This window comes from Chlorocebus sabaeus, chromosome 8 (genome assembly GCF_047675955.1).
Source record: "Chlorocebus sabaeus isolate Y175 chromosome 8, mChlSab1.0.hap1, whole genome shotgun sequence".
NCBI classification, from domain to species: Eukaryota; Metazoa; Chordata; class Mammalia; order Primates; family Cercopithecidae; genus Chlorocebus; species Chlorocebus sabaeus.
This window is the reverse complement of record NC_132911.1, coordinates 11,961,275-11,980,894: the sequence shown is the minus strand read 5'-3', so window position 1 is coordinate 11,980,894 and position 19,620 is coordinate 11,961,275. Positions and strand designations below refer to the sequence as shown.

At 46.5% G+C, this 19,620-nt stretch overlaps 1 protein-coding gene across 2 annotated transcripts in view; it reads left to right on the top strand.

Moving 5' to 3' along the window:
• The first annotated feature begins 14,160 nt into the window (after positions 1 to 14,160).
• The window catches only part of LONRF1 (LON peptidase N-terminal domain and ring finger 1), a 33,525-nt gene continuing 28,065 nt past the window's right edge, over positions 14,161 to 19,620 (top strand). For both annotated transcript variants that reach the window (XM_007961695.3, XM_007961694.3), the window contains exon 1: positions 14,161 to 14,987. In XM_007961695.3, the coding sequence (XP_007959886.1) occupies positions 14,267 to 14,987 (721 nt within the window). In that variant the 5' untranslated portion in view covers positions 14,161 to 14,266. The remainder of the gene's footprint in view (positions 14,988 to 19,620) is intronic.

The following is a 19,620-nucleotide window of genomic DNA, read 5'->3' as shown; positions in this document are numbered from 1 at the left end:
AGTATAGGTGTGTGCTCCCCCGCAGTTTTTGAGATAACCTAGACTCCTTTGTGCTGCGAATGGGACTGGTGTTTTCGTAGAGAGGAGAAGCGTGTCCTCAGCTTCCTGGACTGCTCTAGCTTTTTCCTTTTTTCGTCCCTATTGGTTCCTTGCAGGGACCATCTTCAGCTAAGGACCAGAATAGAATGCTCATAGGGTTGACTTGTATGCCCCAGTCCTTTGGTGATGGCAGTGGCGTCTTGTGGGAGTTCTGTCCTTTATCTTTCTCTCTCTCTCTGGGCTTCAGTCTTGGGATGGGAGACTTTTCTGGCTTCTGTCTCATTCATTCACTCATGTAGCCTTCATCTGCAAGGCCCAGACGAGGAGTCTTGCCATTAGGCCTTTAACAATTTCTGCAGCAGGCTTTCCAGTCATTTCTGCTCCTTCAGCCACCACACTCGGGTTGCTCTCTGGGGAACCAGAAGTTCCTCCTGGCATGCTGGACGTACCCTCTGAGCACAGGGACATGCTTGTAAGCAATTGCTCCAACTACCTAAAGATCCTCTGAGCACACCTGCCATGATGTGCTGGTTCCACGTCCTACTGGATCCACGAAGGCAGCTCTTGCTGGTGCTGTGTTAATGTGCTCTGAGTCTGCAGACTTAGTGGCCTGTGTGTCCATAGCACCTGCTTTTGTGCCTGTTGCTACCGCTGCTGTTGCCCCTTCATTGAGCACTGATTGCATTGAATGAATGAATGAATGAAGAAGAGTGCACTTCCATGAACACACGTGCCAGAGACGTGTTGAATTTCTTCCCCCTAAGCATAATCAGAGGAGGTGACCCCAAGCACCTCAGGGACCGTGGGAAGTTCCTAATGCTGGCCTAATCCTTCTCCATGGAACACGATGGCCACTGGGCTCTGCCTCCCACACAGGTATGCCCATTGTGTCCTCAGCTGGGATGGCCTGGGTACAGATGTAAGCCTCCCTTGGTGATCTTAGGGGATAAACAAGGTTTTTCCAGATCTTTTGCATCTGCAGGGGCACAGCTGCAGGTGAAATGAGTGGCCAGTGGTGAGCTTCAGGTGGGACTGTTGTCATGACTGTGGACGGCCATCTTTAAAAACCTCAAGGAGGCAGCCCTGTTGCCTCGAAAGTCTTTATAGGCCTACAGCCTCTACCTTGGATGTCTCAGTCACTTTTTTTTTTTTTTGAGACAGAGTATCATTCTGTCACCCAGGTTGGAGTGCAGTGGTGTAATCTGGGCTCACTGCAACCTCCTGGATTAAAGTGATTCGCCTGCCTCAGCCTCCTGAGTAGCTGGGATTACAGGTGTCCGCCGCCATGCCCGGCTAATTTGTGTGTGTGTGTGTGTGTGTATTTTTAGTAGAGACAGGGTTTCACCATGTTGGCCAGGCTGGTCTCGGACTCCTGACTTAAGGTGATCCACCTGCCTCAGCCTCACAAAGTGCCTAGATTACAGGTGTGAACCACGATGCCCAGTCTCTCAGCCACTTCTGGTCATGCCAGCAGCATGGCGTCAGATATTTCCCGGCTGGGGCTGGTGGAAAGAAGGTCCACAGCCACCATTCCCGTGGTGTGTAGATGGATCATCGCTCTTCTTTTGCTATGTGGAAAAAGTCTCTTTCAAAAATCTGTTAAATTAACTTAATTTTGGCCTGAGGCTGCCTCCATACCTTGAGTTTCTGTGTCAGGAGCCACAACCTAACTTAGTAGGTAAACAAACTGAAACCCTAATTTAGGAGCATATTTTTGTAACAAATAGCTGTGTCACAGCCAGTCATAGCAACCGAACTTCCGCTAATCACAGGCTACCCACTGATCAGACCATGTCCAAAACAGGCAACTGCCGGAGTTGTAACCAATCAAGCTATTTCTGTAGGGTACTTCCAGTTTTCCGTCTATAAATAATCCCTGCCCAGGGAGCTCTCTGAACTTCCACTTGTTCTGGGTGTTGCCTGATTCATGAATCATTCTTTGCACAATTAAACTCTGTTCAGTTTAATTTGTCTAAAGTTTTTTTCTTTCAACAGAACGATGTGTACTTGAAAACAGTACACTCTCTTGCACAGCTGTCCCTGGAGCTTCCCCGTGGAGCTGTTAAACTTGCCCTCTGCTGGCAGTTTTCCACCGGGTAATATGGTTACATAGATTCGCAGCTCATGGCAATGTTTCATTAAGACAGCTCTTGGTGGCTGCTTCACACCTTTCTCACCACATCTCAAAGGCTGCCCTGCTGCGCCAGGTCTCCCTGGAACTCGGGGCTCCTGCGCAGGCCCCCATTTTGCTCCAGAACACCCGGGAAGCGGGGGGCTTGGTTTGGAATGCTGACAACGATTACCCTTTACTCAGGTCTTTGGTGCCAGCTGAGGTCGATGCTTGTGCCAGGATCGAGACTGTGCCCATCCCATCGAGGGTGGGCAGATGTGGTGGTGCACAGATGTGGGGTGCACAGATGTGGAGGTGCACAGATGTGGTGGTGCACAGATGTGGGGCGCACGGATGTGGGGGTGCACAGATGTGGGGCGGACAGATGTGGGGCGCACAGATGTGGTGGTGCACAGATGTGGGGTGCACAGATGTGGCGCACAGATGTGGTGGCGCACAGATGTGGGGTGCACAGATGTGGTGGCGCACAGATGTGGGTGCACAGATGTGGTGGCGCACAGATGTGGGGAGCACAGATGTGGGGGCGCACAGATGTGGGGGTGCACAGATGTGGGGGTGCACTGGACAGGGCCTCCCAGGCAGACACTCATTCACAGCAGCCCGAGCCCAATCCGCCACTGCTCGCCTTCCTCCCACGTCTCCACCTAAACCATCCTTCTACCCACTGTGACCTATCACCTATCACCCTCACTCTGCCCTTTGTCCTCACATCTCCCTCCCCACACCCACAACGTGGTGGTCCTGCCCCGCAACGCACCAGAAACCCTGCCCAGTGCTGGGTGGAAGCTGCAAGGCCTGTGTAGACACTGCCTCCACAGGGCTGGCCCACTCTGCCGAGGGCCGACTCAGGGGTGGTTTTGTTTTAAGTTGCAAAATAAAAGGTATCACCTGTGGGCCCTGAAGGCGTCATTTCCACTGGATGACAGGAATGTGTTTGTTCGGAGATTGTAGTCTCCCTGAACTGGAAGGGACCTTAGAAACGATCTATTACAACACTCTCCTCCTACATAGAGTTGGAGAAATTTCTCCCTTGGCTGGACAGAATCAAGGAGACTTACCCTTTGGTAATACAGTTTTTGGCATTACCGCAGGAACATAGCGTCCCACTCATAATGTTAGGTGGTTAGATAGACATTAGCAACTGGGAGGGGGCGAGAGAGGAGGGCAGAAGGGCTGTCACTAAGACAGGCCCTGGCTCACCTAAGTTCAGCCCCCAAGACCACCCTAACTCCACCCTGATAGATGGAGCTTGTGGTAAAGTCTGTGGCCAGCACATCCTGGAGAAAGAAGAACTGGGCACAGATAAAAATCCCCTAACGTGGCGCATGCCCAGTCCATCTAGGCCATAAACCCGGGTAACCTCATCCTCATTATACAGTAATTATAATAAAATGTACATGTGGTTTTGCCCCCCTGAGTGGACTTTCCTTAACAAAGTATAAGTAAAGACGTGCAGTCTAAGTTCAGTGATATAAGCATAAACTGCGAATCAAATGACACAATCCTGTCACTCAAACACAGCCCAAGCCTCAACTCCTCCCCACAAACTGCACAAAAGCACCCTGAGCTCTATAAAGAGGGGCTGATTTCACTTCGTGGAGGTCAGCCCAGCCTCCCTCTGAGAGTGCATTACTATGCTTCAGAAAGCCTTGTTTTGAGGTTGCATTTCAGGGTTAGTTCGCAATTCTTTGCTCACTATCACGAGAACCGAGACTGCTGGCCCAGAGTTCGGACTTTGTTGATCTCCTTGGCTAAAGGATCCAACCCAAGGCAGGATTGCAGGTGACAATACCATCTTGGCAGTTGCCAATTTTCCTGTGCACATACAGGGATCTATATTGTTTCCATATAGACACAAAACAAGCTTGATTTATCATATAAGCAATTCCAAAGCATTCTTTTAAGCAAGCTGTTTATGTAAGTAGATACTAATGAAAGTTGAGTACACTCAGTAACTGTTGGCTGTATTGGAGCTGTCTACTCATATTTAGAATCATCAAATTTAGGGAAAACAAAAAAGTAGGTGTTTCAGAATTCCCCCCGTGCTGCTCAGAAAGGTTTGATCTAAATCGAGGAAGCCACTTTATATGGGAGAGACCTTAATTTTTTAGGCCTGAGTTGATGTCATTGGGGACAATGATATAGTGGCAACTGGATTCGTAAATCCTCTAAAGCCGAAAGCACTTGTAGCAAGGTTACTCTGGGAATAACATGTCCACAGGGAACTTTGGTTCCCCCCACACTGGATTAGAAGAGTTGTCTGGAATTTTCACAAAGACCAGGGTCAGCATCGGATTAACCTGGTGATCAGAATTCTGAAGGCTCATATGAACAGGAGCTGGGTGTGGAAAAGGTCACCATAAACTTACATGTGCTGGAACGTCTTTCTACATCTTTAGACTTGTCTGGTCAAGATATTTCCAATTGCAAGGCATTTTATTCCAAGTTGTTACATGTTCGTGATTTGGTTTCATAAGGGAGTTGATGGCATTAACTAGGTAGAGACAGAAGAATATTGGGGGTTGAGAGATTAAAAACTAAATATTGGCTGCAATGTACATTACTCCAGTGACAGGTGCACTAAAATCTCAAACTTCACCACTATAGTTCATCCATGTAACCCAAATTTACTTGTAACCCCAAAGCTAATGAAAGTTTTAAATACTTATTTAAAAATAAGAATGTGGGAACCATCCTACTATGTTAGCCCTCTGGACCATCCAGCCTGGCATTTTTTTAATGACAGAAATATCAACGGATAGATCATGAAAAAACATCATTGCTTTTCTTGACTAACCTGAAGTTTTGTAGAGCCTGACTTCCCTTAGTAGTAGTTTTTTGTTTTTTTGAGACAAGGTCTTGCTCTGTTGCCCAGGATGGAGTGAAGTGGTGTGATCATAGCTCACTGTAGCCTCAACTCCCCAGGCTCAATTAATCCTCCTGACTCAGCCTTGCAAGCAGCTGGGATTATGGGCATGAGCCACCATACTCAGCTAACTGTTTAGTTTTGTGTTGAGACGGGGTTTCACTGTGCTGCCCAGGCTGGCCTCAAACTCCTGGACTCAAGTGATCCTCCCACCTCCCATTCCCAAAGTTCTGTGATTAGAGGTGTGGCCATTGCACCCATCCCCTTAGTAGTATTTTAATGTATCCATTATTCCTTGGAACCTTTTTTTTTTTTTTTTTTTTTTTTTGAGGCGGAGTCTCGCTCTGTCGCCCAGGCTGGAGTGCAGTGGCCGGATCTCAGCTCACTGCAAGCTCCGCCTCCCGGGTTCACGCCATTCTCCTGCCTCAAGACTCCCGAGTAGCTGGGACTACAGGCGCCCGCCACCACGCCCGGCTAGATTTTTGTATTTTTTAGTAGAGACGGGGTTTCACCGGGTTAGCCAGGATGGTCTTGATCTCCTGACCTCGTGATCCACCCGTCTCGGCCTCCCAAAGTGCTGGGATTACAGGCTTGAGCCACCGCGCCCGGCCTGGAACCTTTTTATATCTTGTTAACTTTTGTGATATTTATTTGCTGTGGTCCCCCCATATGTTGGCACCTACATATGTGATAGTATTAAGAGATAGTGATGTGGGGGGTGATTAGGTCATGAGGGTGGAGCCCTATTGAATGGGATTAGTGCCTCTTTTATAGAGATGTGAAGGAGGCTCCCATGTGGGGACACAGCAACTAGGCACCATCTATGAACTGGAAATAGGCCCTCACCAAACAAAGAATCTACTGTTGCCTTGATCTTGGACTTCCCAGCCTCCAGAACTATGAGTCATAAATTTTGGTTGCTTATAAATTACCCAGTCTACAGTATTTTTGTCATAGCCATCCAAATAGAGACATTAGTGTTCCATGCTACAGAAAAGAGTCCTTGATGTTTTCTACTTAATTAATTTCACTTCAGTTTGAAAATAATGTCCTCTCCTCTAGCTACTTCAGAATTGGAAAAAGAGATGTGTGTCCTCCTCTTTCATCCAAGGTCCTTCTCTTTAGTCCAAGACCTGTGCCTGTCCTAAAACATGTACTAGACACTGACTAAAACTCATCTGTAATGCACACCGACTTGATGTATTTTACATCTTGCTTCTCCTCCTGTTTCTCTTGACTTTCTAAGCTCCTGACCTGGTTGGTTGTTCTGCCATTTCTTCCTGGTCTTGACTCTGATCTATACAATTTCATCCCCTGATCATGAACTCTTCCATCATCTGAAGTCATCATGTCTCCTTGTTAGGCCATATTGGAATAGAGATCATCTGGTCTAACCTAGTTACAGGTGTTTTTCTACTTAACATGCTTGACTTCCTTCGCCAAACATCTTCCCCACCCAACTAACTTACTTCAGTCCTTTAAACAAAACTATAGATGTATTTATCTTGTCACTCATTATTTTATGAACTGCCATCCTGAATCCTTTACAATTTACCTAATAACTCAGATTATTATTGTTATTATTATTTGAGACAGAATCTCACTCTGTCACCCAGGCTGAAGTGCAGTGGTGCAATTTCACCTCCCTACAACCTCTGCCTCCCGGGTTCAAGCAGTTCTCCTGCCTCAGCCTCCTGAGTAGCTGGGATTACAGGCACATGCCACCATGCCCGGCTATGTTTTGTATTTTTAGTAGATGGGGGTTTCACCGTGTTGGTCAGGCTGATCTCGGACTCCTGACCCTGTGATCCACCTGCCACAGTCTCCCAAAGTGCTGGGATTACAGGTGTGAGCCACCATGCCTGGCATAACTCAGATTTAAAAAAATAACACAGGAGCTGAAAATGTGCCAAGTAAAGTTGCACTGCATGCCTTCGTCCTCTAAACTAGGTGACAGCCCAACCACGCTGTATAATCCTGGGACTAAAACAAAACCACATGGGAGGAGAACAGTGGCAGGGGCTCCTCTTTATTTGATGGGCGTGGGGAATTTACCTGATTGCCACTATCTTCAGGAACCTTCCAAAGGAGAAAAATCACTTAGTGTTGGTCACTAGAGCTAGTGATTTTTTTTTTCCAAGAAGCTGGATATTATAACTTGATTTTTACTTCTCTCTCTTACAAATAATTAATATTTTGTTAGATCCTGTCCTAGGAATCCATGTTAGAGCTTCCAGTCCACATCCTTAATTCCACAGGCTTCACTCCCGCTTCTAGTTGTGGCACAAGTGACCACAACCATCACAGTCAGGTGCTGAGCATCAAAGCAAACACGTTTCTGTGTGTAGCACCACAGCCCTCTTCTCATTTGTTCATACAACTGTTTTATAAATTGAGGATCAATTATGTGTCCCAAGCATCAAATATTCGGCAGTGAACAAAGAAGTTAAAATCCCTTGTGGAATTGATATTATTTGGAGAAGACAATAAATAATATCAAATATACAGTGTAAATCAAATATACAAAATGTACAAAACCAAATATATAGTATAAATTAAATAGACAGTATATTAGGGATAGATGCTAGAGATAAAAATATAGGAAAAGGAGATAGGGAGACCAGGCAAGTCACCATAGAGCAGGTGGCATTGCATAAAAGTCTAAAGGAAAGAAGGAAGGAAGGAAAGGAGGCTTGGGACTATGTATCAGAAGAGCGTTTCAGGCAAGGAGAACAGAAAAAACAAAGGCCCAGGAGAGGCCAGCGTGCCTGGACAGTAGTGAAGATTGGGGATTCCAGCCGGAGATGAGGTTGCAGGGTGAGGGCACATTAAGTGCCGACTTCCAGGTCACAGTTGGGACTTTGGATTTTCTTCTGAGTGCAATGGGAAGCAGACACCGTGTTTCGAAGAGCACCTACTTGTAGTTTTGAGATGATGCCTCTGGTTGCTGTGTTGTAGAGGAAAGAAGGAGTGAAATGATCAAAGCAGAGGCTGCTTGGAAGGCTGATGCATGGATCTAGGAGAAAGATGCTGGTGTCTTCGGGGAGGGTGGTGGCCAGGGAGAGATGAGAAGGGGTCAGATTTTGGATATTCTCTGAAGGTAGACCCAAAAGGATTTTCTGGCAGATCAGATGCCAAGTGAAAGAGAGGAGTCGAGAAAAACTCTGAGATCTTTTGACCTGTATAGGCATCCCACCAAATCTAAAATCTTCAGACCTTGCTGATATTCCCAGGAGTTTAGGAAGCACATTAAAACACTAATGCCAATAATGATGCTGGAGTCTATATTCAAATTATTAATGCTTTATTTCTTTGCTTTCTTGATTGACACATATATGGTATATATAGTTTACCGAATATAACTTTCTTTATATCTGTTTCCATGTGCAAAATTATTTCTCTTACCTAAAGAATACCCAAACTTGTCTTAATTTTAAAACGAGAGATGTAGGCTGGGCACGGTTGCTCACACCTGTAATCCCAGCACATGGGAGGCCAAGGCAGGCAGATCACTTGAGGTCAAGAGTTCGAGGCCAGCCTGGCCAACGTGCCAAAATCCCGTCTCTACTAAAAATACGAAAATTAGCCGGGTGCGGTGGCAGGCACCTATAATTCCAGCTACTCGGGAGGCTGAGGCAAGAGAGTCGCATGGACCTGGGAAGCAGAGGTTGCAGTGAGCCGAGATCGTGTCACTGTACTCCAGCCTGGGTGACAGAGCAAGATTCTGTCTCAAAAATAATAATAATAAAAATAAAATAAATAAATAAAACAAGAGATGCTACTGTCTTGGGCCAGGGTAGTGTTGGGGGAGAAGGGGTAAGAGTGGTGAAGCGGACTGTCTGACACACCGAATGGGAAGTATCAGAGAAAGACAGGATGTCTTAGTCAGCTTGGGCTGCTGTAACAAAGTGTTAGGTTGATGCAATTGCGATTAAAAGAAATGACAAAAACCGCAATTACTTTTGCACCAACCTAATACCATAGACTGGGTGGCTTATAAACAACAGGAATTTATTTCTCAAAGTTCTGAAGGGTAGAAATCTGAGATCAGGGTGTCAGCACAGTAAGATTCTGGCGAGGGCTCTCTTCTGGGTTGCAGACTGCTTACTTCTTGTTGTATCCTCACTTGATGGAAAGAGACTGAGCTAGCTCTCTGGCCTCTTCTTATAAGGCACTAATCACATTCACGAGGGCTCCACTCTAATGACCTAATTACTTCCAACCAGGCTCCACCTCCTAATACCATCACTCGGGGGATCAGATTTCAACGTATGAATTTTTGTGGGGACAAAAACCTTCAATCCATAACAGAGGAGAAATAAAGAAAATAAATTGCCCCAATGTATTAATGGTAAGTGGATTTTTGTTGTTGTTTTGAGACAGAGTCTCTGTCACCCAGGCTGGAGTGTAGTGGCATATTTTTGGCTCACTGCAACCTCTGCCTCCCAGGTTCAAGTGATTCTCATGCCTCAGTCTCCAGAATAGCTATAGGACTACAGGAATGTGCCATCACACCCAGCTCATTTTTTTGTAGTTTTAGTAGAGATGGGGTTTCACCATGTTGGCCAGGCTGGTCTCCAACTCCTGACCTCAGGTGATCCACCCGCCTTGACCTCTTAAAGTGCTGGGATTATAGACATGAGCCATTGCACCCCACCAGGTTTTTATCACTAACAAGAATGAAGAATAGTACATGATATCTCTGTGGGTGGGCTCATTTAACAATGATTTTCTAGTGTCTTCTTGGTGCCCAGGTGCTAGAGACATGTCAGTGAACAAGATGTACAGAAATCCCAAATCTCAGGGAACTTACATTCTGGAGGGTGGAGATAAGTAATGTGTATGTAATATGTCAGATGATAAGTACCGAAGGCAGGAGCGTGGTGCGGGCGGCGGGGGCAGCAAGGAAGGAGGATGGAAAAGTACCAGGGGGATTCATATGTAGTAAATTCTTAGAATTTGTTAAATAATATATGGGGTTTATTCCTATGTCTACTTTTTAAACAGCTTGATATAGGGAAATGTATTCATTTAATCAATTTGACTACCAGCAAAATAGGCCACGGGTCACACACTTAGTATTTCTAGATTCTTCAGAGTATTAGAAACGAAGAATGAAGCATAGCACCCTTTGTAAGGGTAGTGGCCCTTGCGCACTTTGTGTACCCTGTAGGGATAACAAAGAATGCGCAGTAAACGGTACTTGGTTAGTTGGTAGTCATTGCAGGCAATTGGCTTTAGACTTACACTTCATATAAGCTCTATTTAACCTACTCGAGTTGTCCTCATTAGGGCTTTTCACTTGGAACGCTATTATAGCAATAATATATTGTATTTTTAGCATCTTATATAAAGTTTCCCACAAATGCCCAAGTTATATAATCAGCTCCCCCTCGGCCCCCCCACCCCCGGCTTTCTTTCAGCTTCCCACAGTTTTACAGTAGGGGCAAGGAGGTGTGAGTGCAATAGGGGATCCCTGTACAGTGATTGCAGGTGTTCAGGCCCTCTCTAAACAGGGATGGGTACGCACCAACAAAATGTGTTTCTTGATACCCTTCTCTTCTATTCTCAGCCCTCACCTGCTGTTACATTTTCAGCAGGTATCACATTGCTGTGTTCCTCAGTCTGGGAGACGCTCTGTCTCCTCTTATTGTGTTCAAACCAAGCCCTGGGGCTTGGCTCCAGAGGCAGAAGGCACCTTACGGGTAGTTCCAGTTCCCTCTTTCTACAGATAGCAAATGAGGCCCAGGGAACCCAGGTGACTTCTTCCCTGGCATAGAGGCATAAATACAGTCAGCACCAGGTGTCCAGATTCCCTCGCTGGTATGACTTCTATGAAACTAGCAGCTTCTCAGATCTCAATTTTCTCATATATATATATATATATATATATATATAATGAGAGGTATGACAAGGTGGTCTCTAGAGCCCCCTCCATCTGTGTATTGTGTTGAAAAATGCTATTGGGGACTAGGCATGGTGGTTTATGCCTCTAATCCCAGCACACTGGGAGGTTGAGGCAGGGAAATTGCTTGAGGCCAGGAGTTTGAGACCAGCCTGGCAACATAACGGGGCCTGCTTCTACAACGAGTTTAAAAAACAAACAAAAAAAAGCAATTTGCTGGACAGAGAGGCATGCGTCTGTAGTCACAGCTACTCGGAGAGGCTGAGGTGGGAGATCACTTGAGCCCAGGAGGTCAAGGCTGCAGTGAGCTATATACTCACTATGCACTGTAGCCTGGGTGACAAAGCTAGATTGTGTCAAAAAGAAAAAGCTATTGGGTAGGTACTGTTTATATGAAATGTTATAGTTTACTCTCTTTGAATAGAACATTATCAACTGAAATGAATCAGGAATGGGACGTATTTTGCTTGGACTGACAAATTCAGTTTCTTTTTTAATAAGAATGTAAAGAAACAAATGGTAAATTCACCCACAGCAAAAAAAAAAAAAAAAGGAGGTTCAAATACATATCTTCAGCTGAGTTGTATACAAGAAAAGCACTGTGTTATGTTACTCTTAAATAGGAGTTTACCAAACTATATCAGGAAAAGTCTTATGGTGTGGCAGTAGGAGGCAGGGATAAGCAGGCAATGATGGTGATAAGCATTTTCCAAATTAGGAAACAGATACGCTTTTCTTCTTACTCTCTTACATAACTGATCTATTTTAGAAGACAACACTCAAAAACCGAAACAGAATACAAATCTCATGATTTTACTACTTTGTTAGCAAAGAATGACACAAGCAAGTAATGCGGAAGGAAAAGGAGAGCTCTTCACTCCATTGTACTTCTCCCAGCCAGGGGCAGTTTAGCAGGATTCCCTCTTCTCCATCACAGCCTGCTGGGTGACTCAGAGACCTGTCTAAATTTTAGGAAATGAAAGTAGAAGGACACTAATTTTTCTCACTTTTGAATTTAAACAAGCAGTCACATTATCGTGCAACTTTGGGTGGCAGAGAATGATGGAAGGGTGACCTGTGACAGTGCCAGTGACTGCTTCTCCTAGACTTCCTGATTCAGAGGGAAGTTATGCAGCACACAAAGGCCACAGCGGCAGTACAGCCTCTTACATAAATAAGTTACATAAATGAGAACAAGTTATGTAAATGTATAAACCAGCAAACATGAATTATAACCATTCACAAATGCCAAGGAGAACACGGTAAGATTCCTCCTACAGTCCCATTTTTTTCTCCTGCACATTATCATAATTGTGCCATTTTATTTCACATCAGAATCAGATGCGGTTATCTGTCATATTTATTAGGGAAAGGAACGCCAAAGGACAAATAATACTTCACATTACTTTTCTGAACCACATATTGTACTTTTGGCAGAAATCCCATAATAGAACCCGACTTTATATTTGAAAAGAAGTTTATGAGTGTTTATTATTATGCTCCTTGTAATAAACATGAACACATTATTTACTATTGTACATTTTGCAAGTTGCCATTAAGAACAAGAATGCATTACAAAAATGAATGTGCGTGTACACATGGATATTTGTTATATTGTGATTTCAAGTCTCAAGGGAGTATGTGGACATCAGATGAAAGTCACTGTTCTGCTTGTTGAGGGAAGGTAGTAATTTCGGGGGTTAGGATTGGATTTAAGGTTATCTCATGATTTAATCCCAGTGCTTCCCACGCCAAATGCTGAGGAGGTGCTCCTTGGATCTAGCTGCAATTTGCTTCAGGTGCAATGTGAATGATAAATGAACTTGTTTCTGTCTGCATCCTGTTGGAACAGGAGGCTTGGCTTTTTCTCAAGCACCTCTTTTTTATTCATTCCCTTTAGGGTAATATATCTCTATCTTTTCTGACGTTACACGACTTGCTCATTGTGTAGTGAAAACACATTAACTCAAAACATTTTTTAGCCTTAATTGCAGTTCCTTATAAAGAGAAATATTAAACTTATACCATTTTCAGACATACCATGCTCAGGTGAACTTTCCAATTAGCAACTTCCTTTACTTTGACAATCTATTTCTATGAAATATTACTATTATTTTATTAAATATTATATATGATCAGTCTAACGTAGTAACATAATAGTGGAATAGACGTGATCTTAAAATCTATATTAGCTGTGTGATTTTTGACAAATAACTTTCCCTCTATTTCCAATCATTTGAAAAAGGACTAGAAGTTCTAAGTGACTCCTAACATTAACAATCTAATACCCTATAATCAAATCTATAAATATTTTCAGCGGAGAGCTTTAAACTTGCCGCTGTGAAGTTTAAGGGAAATAGCACCTATTATATATCAACCCCATCATTTTCTTATGTTGGTAAAACTGCAGACCCTGCTTGGGTTATAGTAATACGGTGACCGCCACGTGAAAAACATTTTTCTCGGTGTCTTCTTTTAAATATGCCAAATATAGACCTTAACCAGCTATAAGGCAGTGCCTGAGGTGTGGAGACACCTGAGGAACCTGTGGGCTTTCTCCCTCGAGGTGGGCCTACGATGAGTTTTAAGCAAAGGGCAGCAGTCACCTGGCACCAGGAAAAACTCCTTGCCCTCTGGAGGGAGTCGCCCCAGGAACGTGGGTTTTGTGTTCCTGTTTAAAGTTGAGTCCTCTAGAACCGAAGAGTCCCAGTCATCTGCCGAAGGTGCCCTCCCAGGCCCCCTGCTTGGGAGCGCCCACCTGGAACCTGGGCATAGAGGAATGAAAATGCAGACCCGCACAAGCGTGAGGACACGCCGGGAGACCCCCGCCCGCCAGGAGTTGGGGCAGGTCCGGCTTGGGCGGGGGCGTCGGGGGAGGGGTGGTGACCCTGAGTCCCGCGCGGCAGAGGCGCGGGCCACCGCAGGTGGGGGCGTCGGCGAGCAGGCAAGCGGGGACGGAGGCTCTGGGCTCCATCGGGCTTTGTTCCGTCACGAGCCGAGCCCTCCTTTCCGGAGAAGCCAATTAGATCTCCGACGGAGGAATCATCCGACCTGCGTCCCCCGCCGGGAGGGGGCTCGGGAGGGGCGGGGCCCAGCGCTCGGCTCCTCGGGAGCGCGGCCGCGGGCTGCGTGGGGGAGTCCCGGCGCCGTCGCCGAGCCCGGCCCCGCCCTCGCCAGGCCCCGCCCCCGGGGCTTCCCGGGCGCGCGCCGCCCCGCCGTGTCCGCGCGCCACGCCCCCCTGCTCGCGGGCCGCGTGCGGAGCCGCGCGCCCGGGAGGCTCCGGGACCGTGGCGGCGGGCGGCGGCAGCGCAGCCCTCCGCGGGCCATGTCCTCTCCGGCAGTGGCGAGGAGTTCCCCGGGAGGGAGTCGGGAGATGGCCCCGGCGCCGCAGGGCCGAGGCCGGTTCTGGGAAGTGGGCGGCGGCAGCGGCCTTCGGCTGGAGCGCGCGGCCGCGGAGTCGGAGCGCTGGGAATTGCTGCTCCGCCGCGGGGAGCTGCTGGCGCTGGGCGGCCACCTGAAGGGCGCGCTGGAGGCGTTCGCGGCGGCGCTGCGCCGCGGGGCTCCGGCCAGGCCCGAGTGCCTGGGCGCCCTGGTGGACTGCCTGGTGTTCAACTACCGGCTCCGCCACGGGCTGAGCTGGAGCGCGGCCCCGGCTGCGGGCGCGGACGGCGGCGCCTGCGGGCTCCTCAGATGCCTGGGCTGCCGGGGCTTCCTGAGCGAGCCGGTGACCGTGCCCTGTGGCCACAGCTACTGCCGCCGCTGCCTGCGGAGGGAACTCCGCGCCCGCTGCCGCCTCTGCCGGGACCGGCTGCCGCCCGCCACCGCCAGTGCCACTGATGCTGAAGGGACCGCCCCGCGGCCGCCGCCTCTGGCAGCCGCCATCGCCGCCTCAGACTTCAGAACCAGCGTCGTCCTCAACCACCTGGCCGAGAAGTGGTTCCCAGGCCAGCGCGAGCGGGCCCGGGCGGCTGGCAGACTCGGGGAGCTGCTACACCAGGGGCGCTACCGGGAGGCCCTGGCCGCCGCCTGCGAGGAGCTGCGAGCAGGTGACCGCGCGGGGATGCGGCGGGGCTGGGCCGACCGCACCCTCCTGGCCCCGAGGGCCGGGGACCCGGAGCCTGTCTGCGTCCCGGGAGTCTCCTCTGCTTCCCCGGGGCCGCTGGGCCACTGGCGTGTCGGTTCTCGGGGTGCTGGGGGGTGTGGGAGGGGGCGGCGCCCCGGGGTGCTTCGGTCACAATGGGGATCGCCCTGGGAGCCGACTGTGACGCAGCGCGGGGAGGGGCGCTCGGCGCGGGGTTCCCTCGGCCGCGGCCTGGCCGTCGGGCGCGCGCTCCGGGCGCGGAGTGGGTGACCGGGACCGTGGCTGCCCCGGCGCGGGATGGGTGGGAGCTGGGCTATCCCGAGCGGCCGCTCGCTTCCTGCCGCGCGCTTTCCGGGAATTGACTCTCGCCGCCAGGCCCGCCGCGGGGAAACGACTGCCGGGGTGGGGAGAGAATCCCCCGCGAGGACAACTAGGCCGGGAAGGCGGCGTCTCCCTTCCTCACCCACAAAAGTCACCGGGACAATTGGGAGCCGCGGGAGGGCAGAATTGCATAAGCTGGGGGCGGGGGTCGTTGTGTAACGGGTGACGTCCGGTGGGCGTGGCGGGAGCTCCGGGCGGGCACCCGGCCCCGGGAGGCCCCGCAGGCCGCCGGGCTTGGGGCGCGGGGCGGAGCTGCCCCGGGTGGTCCCTTGCTGCCTGGAAATGCCTGAACTGGTTTCTCTCGAAAGTTTTAGCCGGCCTGTTTCAGATCATGCTTATTTCCTATGTACTTTGCAGTGCACCTAGCTTATGGTAAAGATGAGAGGGGCTTCCTGATCCAGAGTTCTTTGCCACGCTTCTCTTGGCCGTTCCACTTAGGATCAAGCTGCGGGGAAAGGCCTTGTAGGTCTTGAGTGCATTTCTTAGTCTCCAAGAAGCAGCCTCGGCCTCCTAACCTAGGTTAGCTAGCACTTTCTTCTTAAGGTGGTTTTAGGCGCTGAAAGGGGGCAGTGTCAAGCTTCTCTTATGTAAAAGGAAGAGTTGTTCTTTAAATCAGTAGTTCTTTACCAGCGGGATTTACCTCCCCTCTCTCAGGGGACATTATCTAGAGCAATATCTGGAGACATTTTTGGTTGCCACCTCTTGTGGGGGTGGTGCTGGTACCGACATCTAGTGGGAGAGGCCTGGGGTGCTGCTCAGACATCCTATGAGGCACAGCAGGATTCCCACAACAAAGAATTATCAGGCCCCAAGTGCCACTGTTGATAAACCTTGTGTTACGCGTATTTCAAGATTTTAGTGTCTATCCATTGGCATGATAGTTGGGGGAATGGCATGATAGTTGGGGGAGAGTTGGGGGAATAATCCCCAAGAAAATAGACATCTAGAATAGCAGCTGACTTTAGGTATTACAGGTAAATTTATAGACTGTGTAACGGAAAGGATCATCTTTCGGGTCATCTTTTGTCCCAAGTGCTTAGTCATATTGAACTTACATCAAGATCTTGCATTGTTTAATATCTTTAGAGTTCGAAGCACAAACACCGGAGATTTTTGTATTCTTTCAGTGCCTTTATGAGGAGTAGGCAGTTATAAAATAGAAAGATAGGCTCAGAACAAAAGAAAAGTGTTTGGAATACAGAATTCTGATACGGATGACTCTGTCTCTCTGGGTGAATAAAGAGAAGAGAAATTGGACTCAGCTGTACAGACCACCTAGTAACTGACCATGGTATGATTTTTAAAGCAAAGAAGCAGATGCCAGGCAGTGAAGACTTGCGCACAGTCACACTGTTAACTGGTTGAGAGGCAGCGCTGTATCTTCCACTTCTCCTAAACGTTGGTCTAGGGTTCATCCTGCCTTATAGCTCATCCGATGAAAATGTTTATTATACATATCCAAAGAAATTTTTTTGGTCACTGAGGCTGAAACTTATGGACAGTACTACTGATGTAGTGATTCGACCTTAAATTAGGTGTTTAACAAGAATCCAGGTCCTGGTCCATGGAAGAACAGTGAACACATTTGCTAATTGAGGTCTAGCTTAACATTCTGTGACCAATAATAATTAACAGAGATTTTGATTCTTGTATCGAGGATGTTATGTTTAACAGGAAAAGGCTCTGAAAGATGTAATCTCTGCTTTTTACAAGCTGCATAGATTGCACGTGGGGATTTTGTGCACTTAGCAACTTAATTCTACTCTTGCAGGAATAGAACCCAAGTCTTCTGACTTTCACCTTATTAGCTAATTTTTTCCTCATTTTTAGTTCTTTCAAGAATCATTAATTCCATACTTGAAAATGTCCGAATGGCACTAATGAGGATAAATTTTTTAAATCTTTTGAATTATTAATGTGAAGTAAAATGGGAAAAAAATCTCAGAGCTATTAGAGTTGGTAAAGGGCCGATTTATAAGTGTTTCACAATTTATGGGTGTAAATCAAAATGTTAACGAGTGCAGTCATAATCCATTTGTATGATCGTTAGGCTTTAACTTCTGTGGAATTGGCAAGTTAGGCATTTGACATGTATTTATATAACTGTACAGTTGTAGTTATTAATGATCCTGTCATTATTGATAATGAAAAAAAGATCTTCACTATAATTTTTTCATGTAATTCTTATAATGAAACAAGTAAATACTATTAACTAGAAAAAATCTAGTCTACAGTTAGCCCACACACATCCAAACTTATCTCTGCCAGCAGCAAAAGAAAGCTTGAAAACCTTTGCCAAAATCAGAAGTTTCCCATTTAGATTACATAAGTTTCTGTTGAATTGAAATATATTTAGATAACATTTAAACCATTGATCTTTTGGTATTAACTCTCAGATGTTTCATAACTTTCTGTCTTTTTAGTATTCAAGGATATTATGTAAAGTTTTTCCTGCACTGAATCTCTGTACTTGAGCCTATTGAAATGATCCCACTAAGCCATGCTGTCTGCCTTTTGTGTTTAACGTTTTTTTACACTGACTTGTCTCCTTCGTGTGTTCACCTCTCCCCTAAAAGAAGACAACAGAACAGTATAATTTACAATTTGTACAGGTTAAAAGAAAAATAAAGGTTATAAGGGGGAGAACATTTTGTTTTAAAATATTTGGGTAAGGAAAATTTTGTCTTTAATATTAATTCTGTAATCCTTGACCAGGCATGGTGGCTCACACCTGTAATCCCAGCACTTTGGGAGACCGAGGTGGGCGCATCAGTTGAGGCCAGGAGTTTGAGACTAGCCTGGCCAACATGGTGAAACCCTGTATCTACTAAAAATGGAAAAAAATTAGCCAGGCGTGGTGGTGCGTGCCTGTAGTTCCAGCTACTGCAGAGGCTGAGGCAGGAGAATTGCTTGAACCCTGGAGGTGGAGCTTGCAGTGAGCAGAGACCACACCACTGCACACCACCCTGGGCAACAGAGCAAGACTCAGTCTCAAAAAATAAAAATAAAAAATAAATAAAAATAAAAATATGATCCTTGACTGTTACCCAGTATTTTTACATTATTCATATTAATATCATTTGATCTTCACAGAGAATTCTATGGAGTACCATAATATTATCCTCAGAGGGAAACTGAGGCACCTATGGATGGACATGCAGTGTGGCTTAGTGATTAAAGCTCTGCATGCTGGAAGCTGACACCTGGCTTCCATTCCCAGCACAGCCCTCGGCTCTCTCCGACCTTGTGCATGTTGCCTAACCTCTCTGTGTTTTGGTTTCCTTATCTGAAAAATGAGAATAGTCTCTACTTCATAGAGTGTTGTGAGAATCAAATGAGTAAAAACATGCTAAGTGCTTTAAATAGTGCCTGACACAGAGTAATGCCCAGTAAATATTGATTAAATATTTTTAAAATGTAGAAGTGTGTTTTGGCCAGAAGGTGATTTCACTGAAACTGGAATCTAAACCTTGAGATTTTACATCCTGTTCTGTTCTGTCACTTGGTAGAGAGTAAAGATTACATCCTGATTTTAGTTTACACATGTTAACTAGCAGTTTAGCATTCATCAATAAACTATAGATACTGAAAAGCTTTAGCTATCAGAAGATCAGTCAAATTATAGGTAAACACTGAATACATTTAAAGAAAATGTGGAGGGTTTTTATTTCATAACTCAACTAGGTTAAAATGAAGAAATTTGAATTTAAACAATACAGTAGTTTCCCCTTATTTGTGGTTTCAGTTACCCACATAGTACAGTATGATAAAATATTTTGAGAGACCACATTCATGTACCGTTTATCACAGCATATTATTATTGTTCTATTTTATCATCAGTTATTGTTACTAATTTCTTACTATACCTAATTTATAAATTAAAGTTTATCATAGGCATCATAGTATATATAGGGCTTGGTACTATCCAAAGTTTCACGTATCCGTGGGAGTCTTGGAACGTATCCCCCCCGGATAAAGGGAGGCTCCTGTAACTTATTTATGTCCTTCCTTATTGTGCAGAGGACTTGAAACAGTAAACATTGATGTCTGTATGGTGATTGTAGTTCACAAGTATTTTCATTTCTATTATCGTAATTGATCCATACACAAACTCATGTGAGATAGGAGGGCAAGTATTAGTACACCTAATTCACAGATTTAAGAAAAGTCCCAAGAATTTTAGGTGACTTTCTTAAGGCAAGTAAGTGACCAAGTTA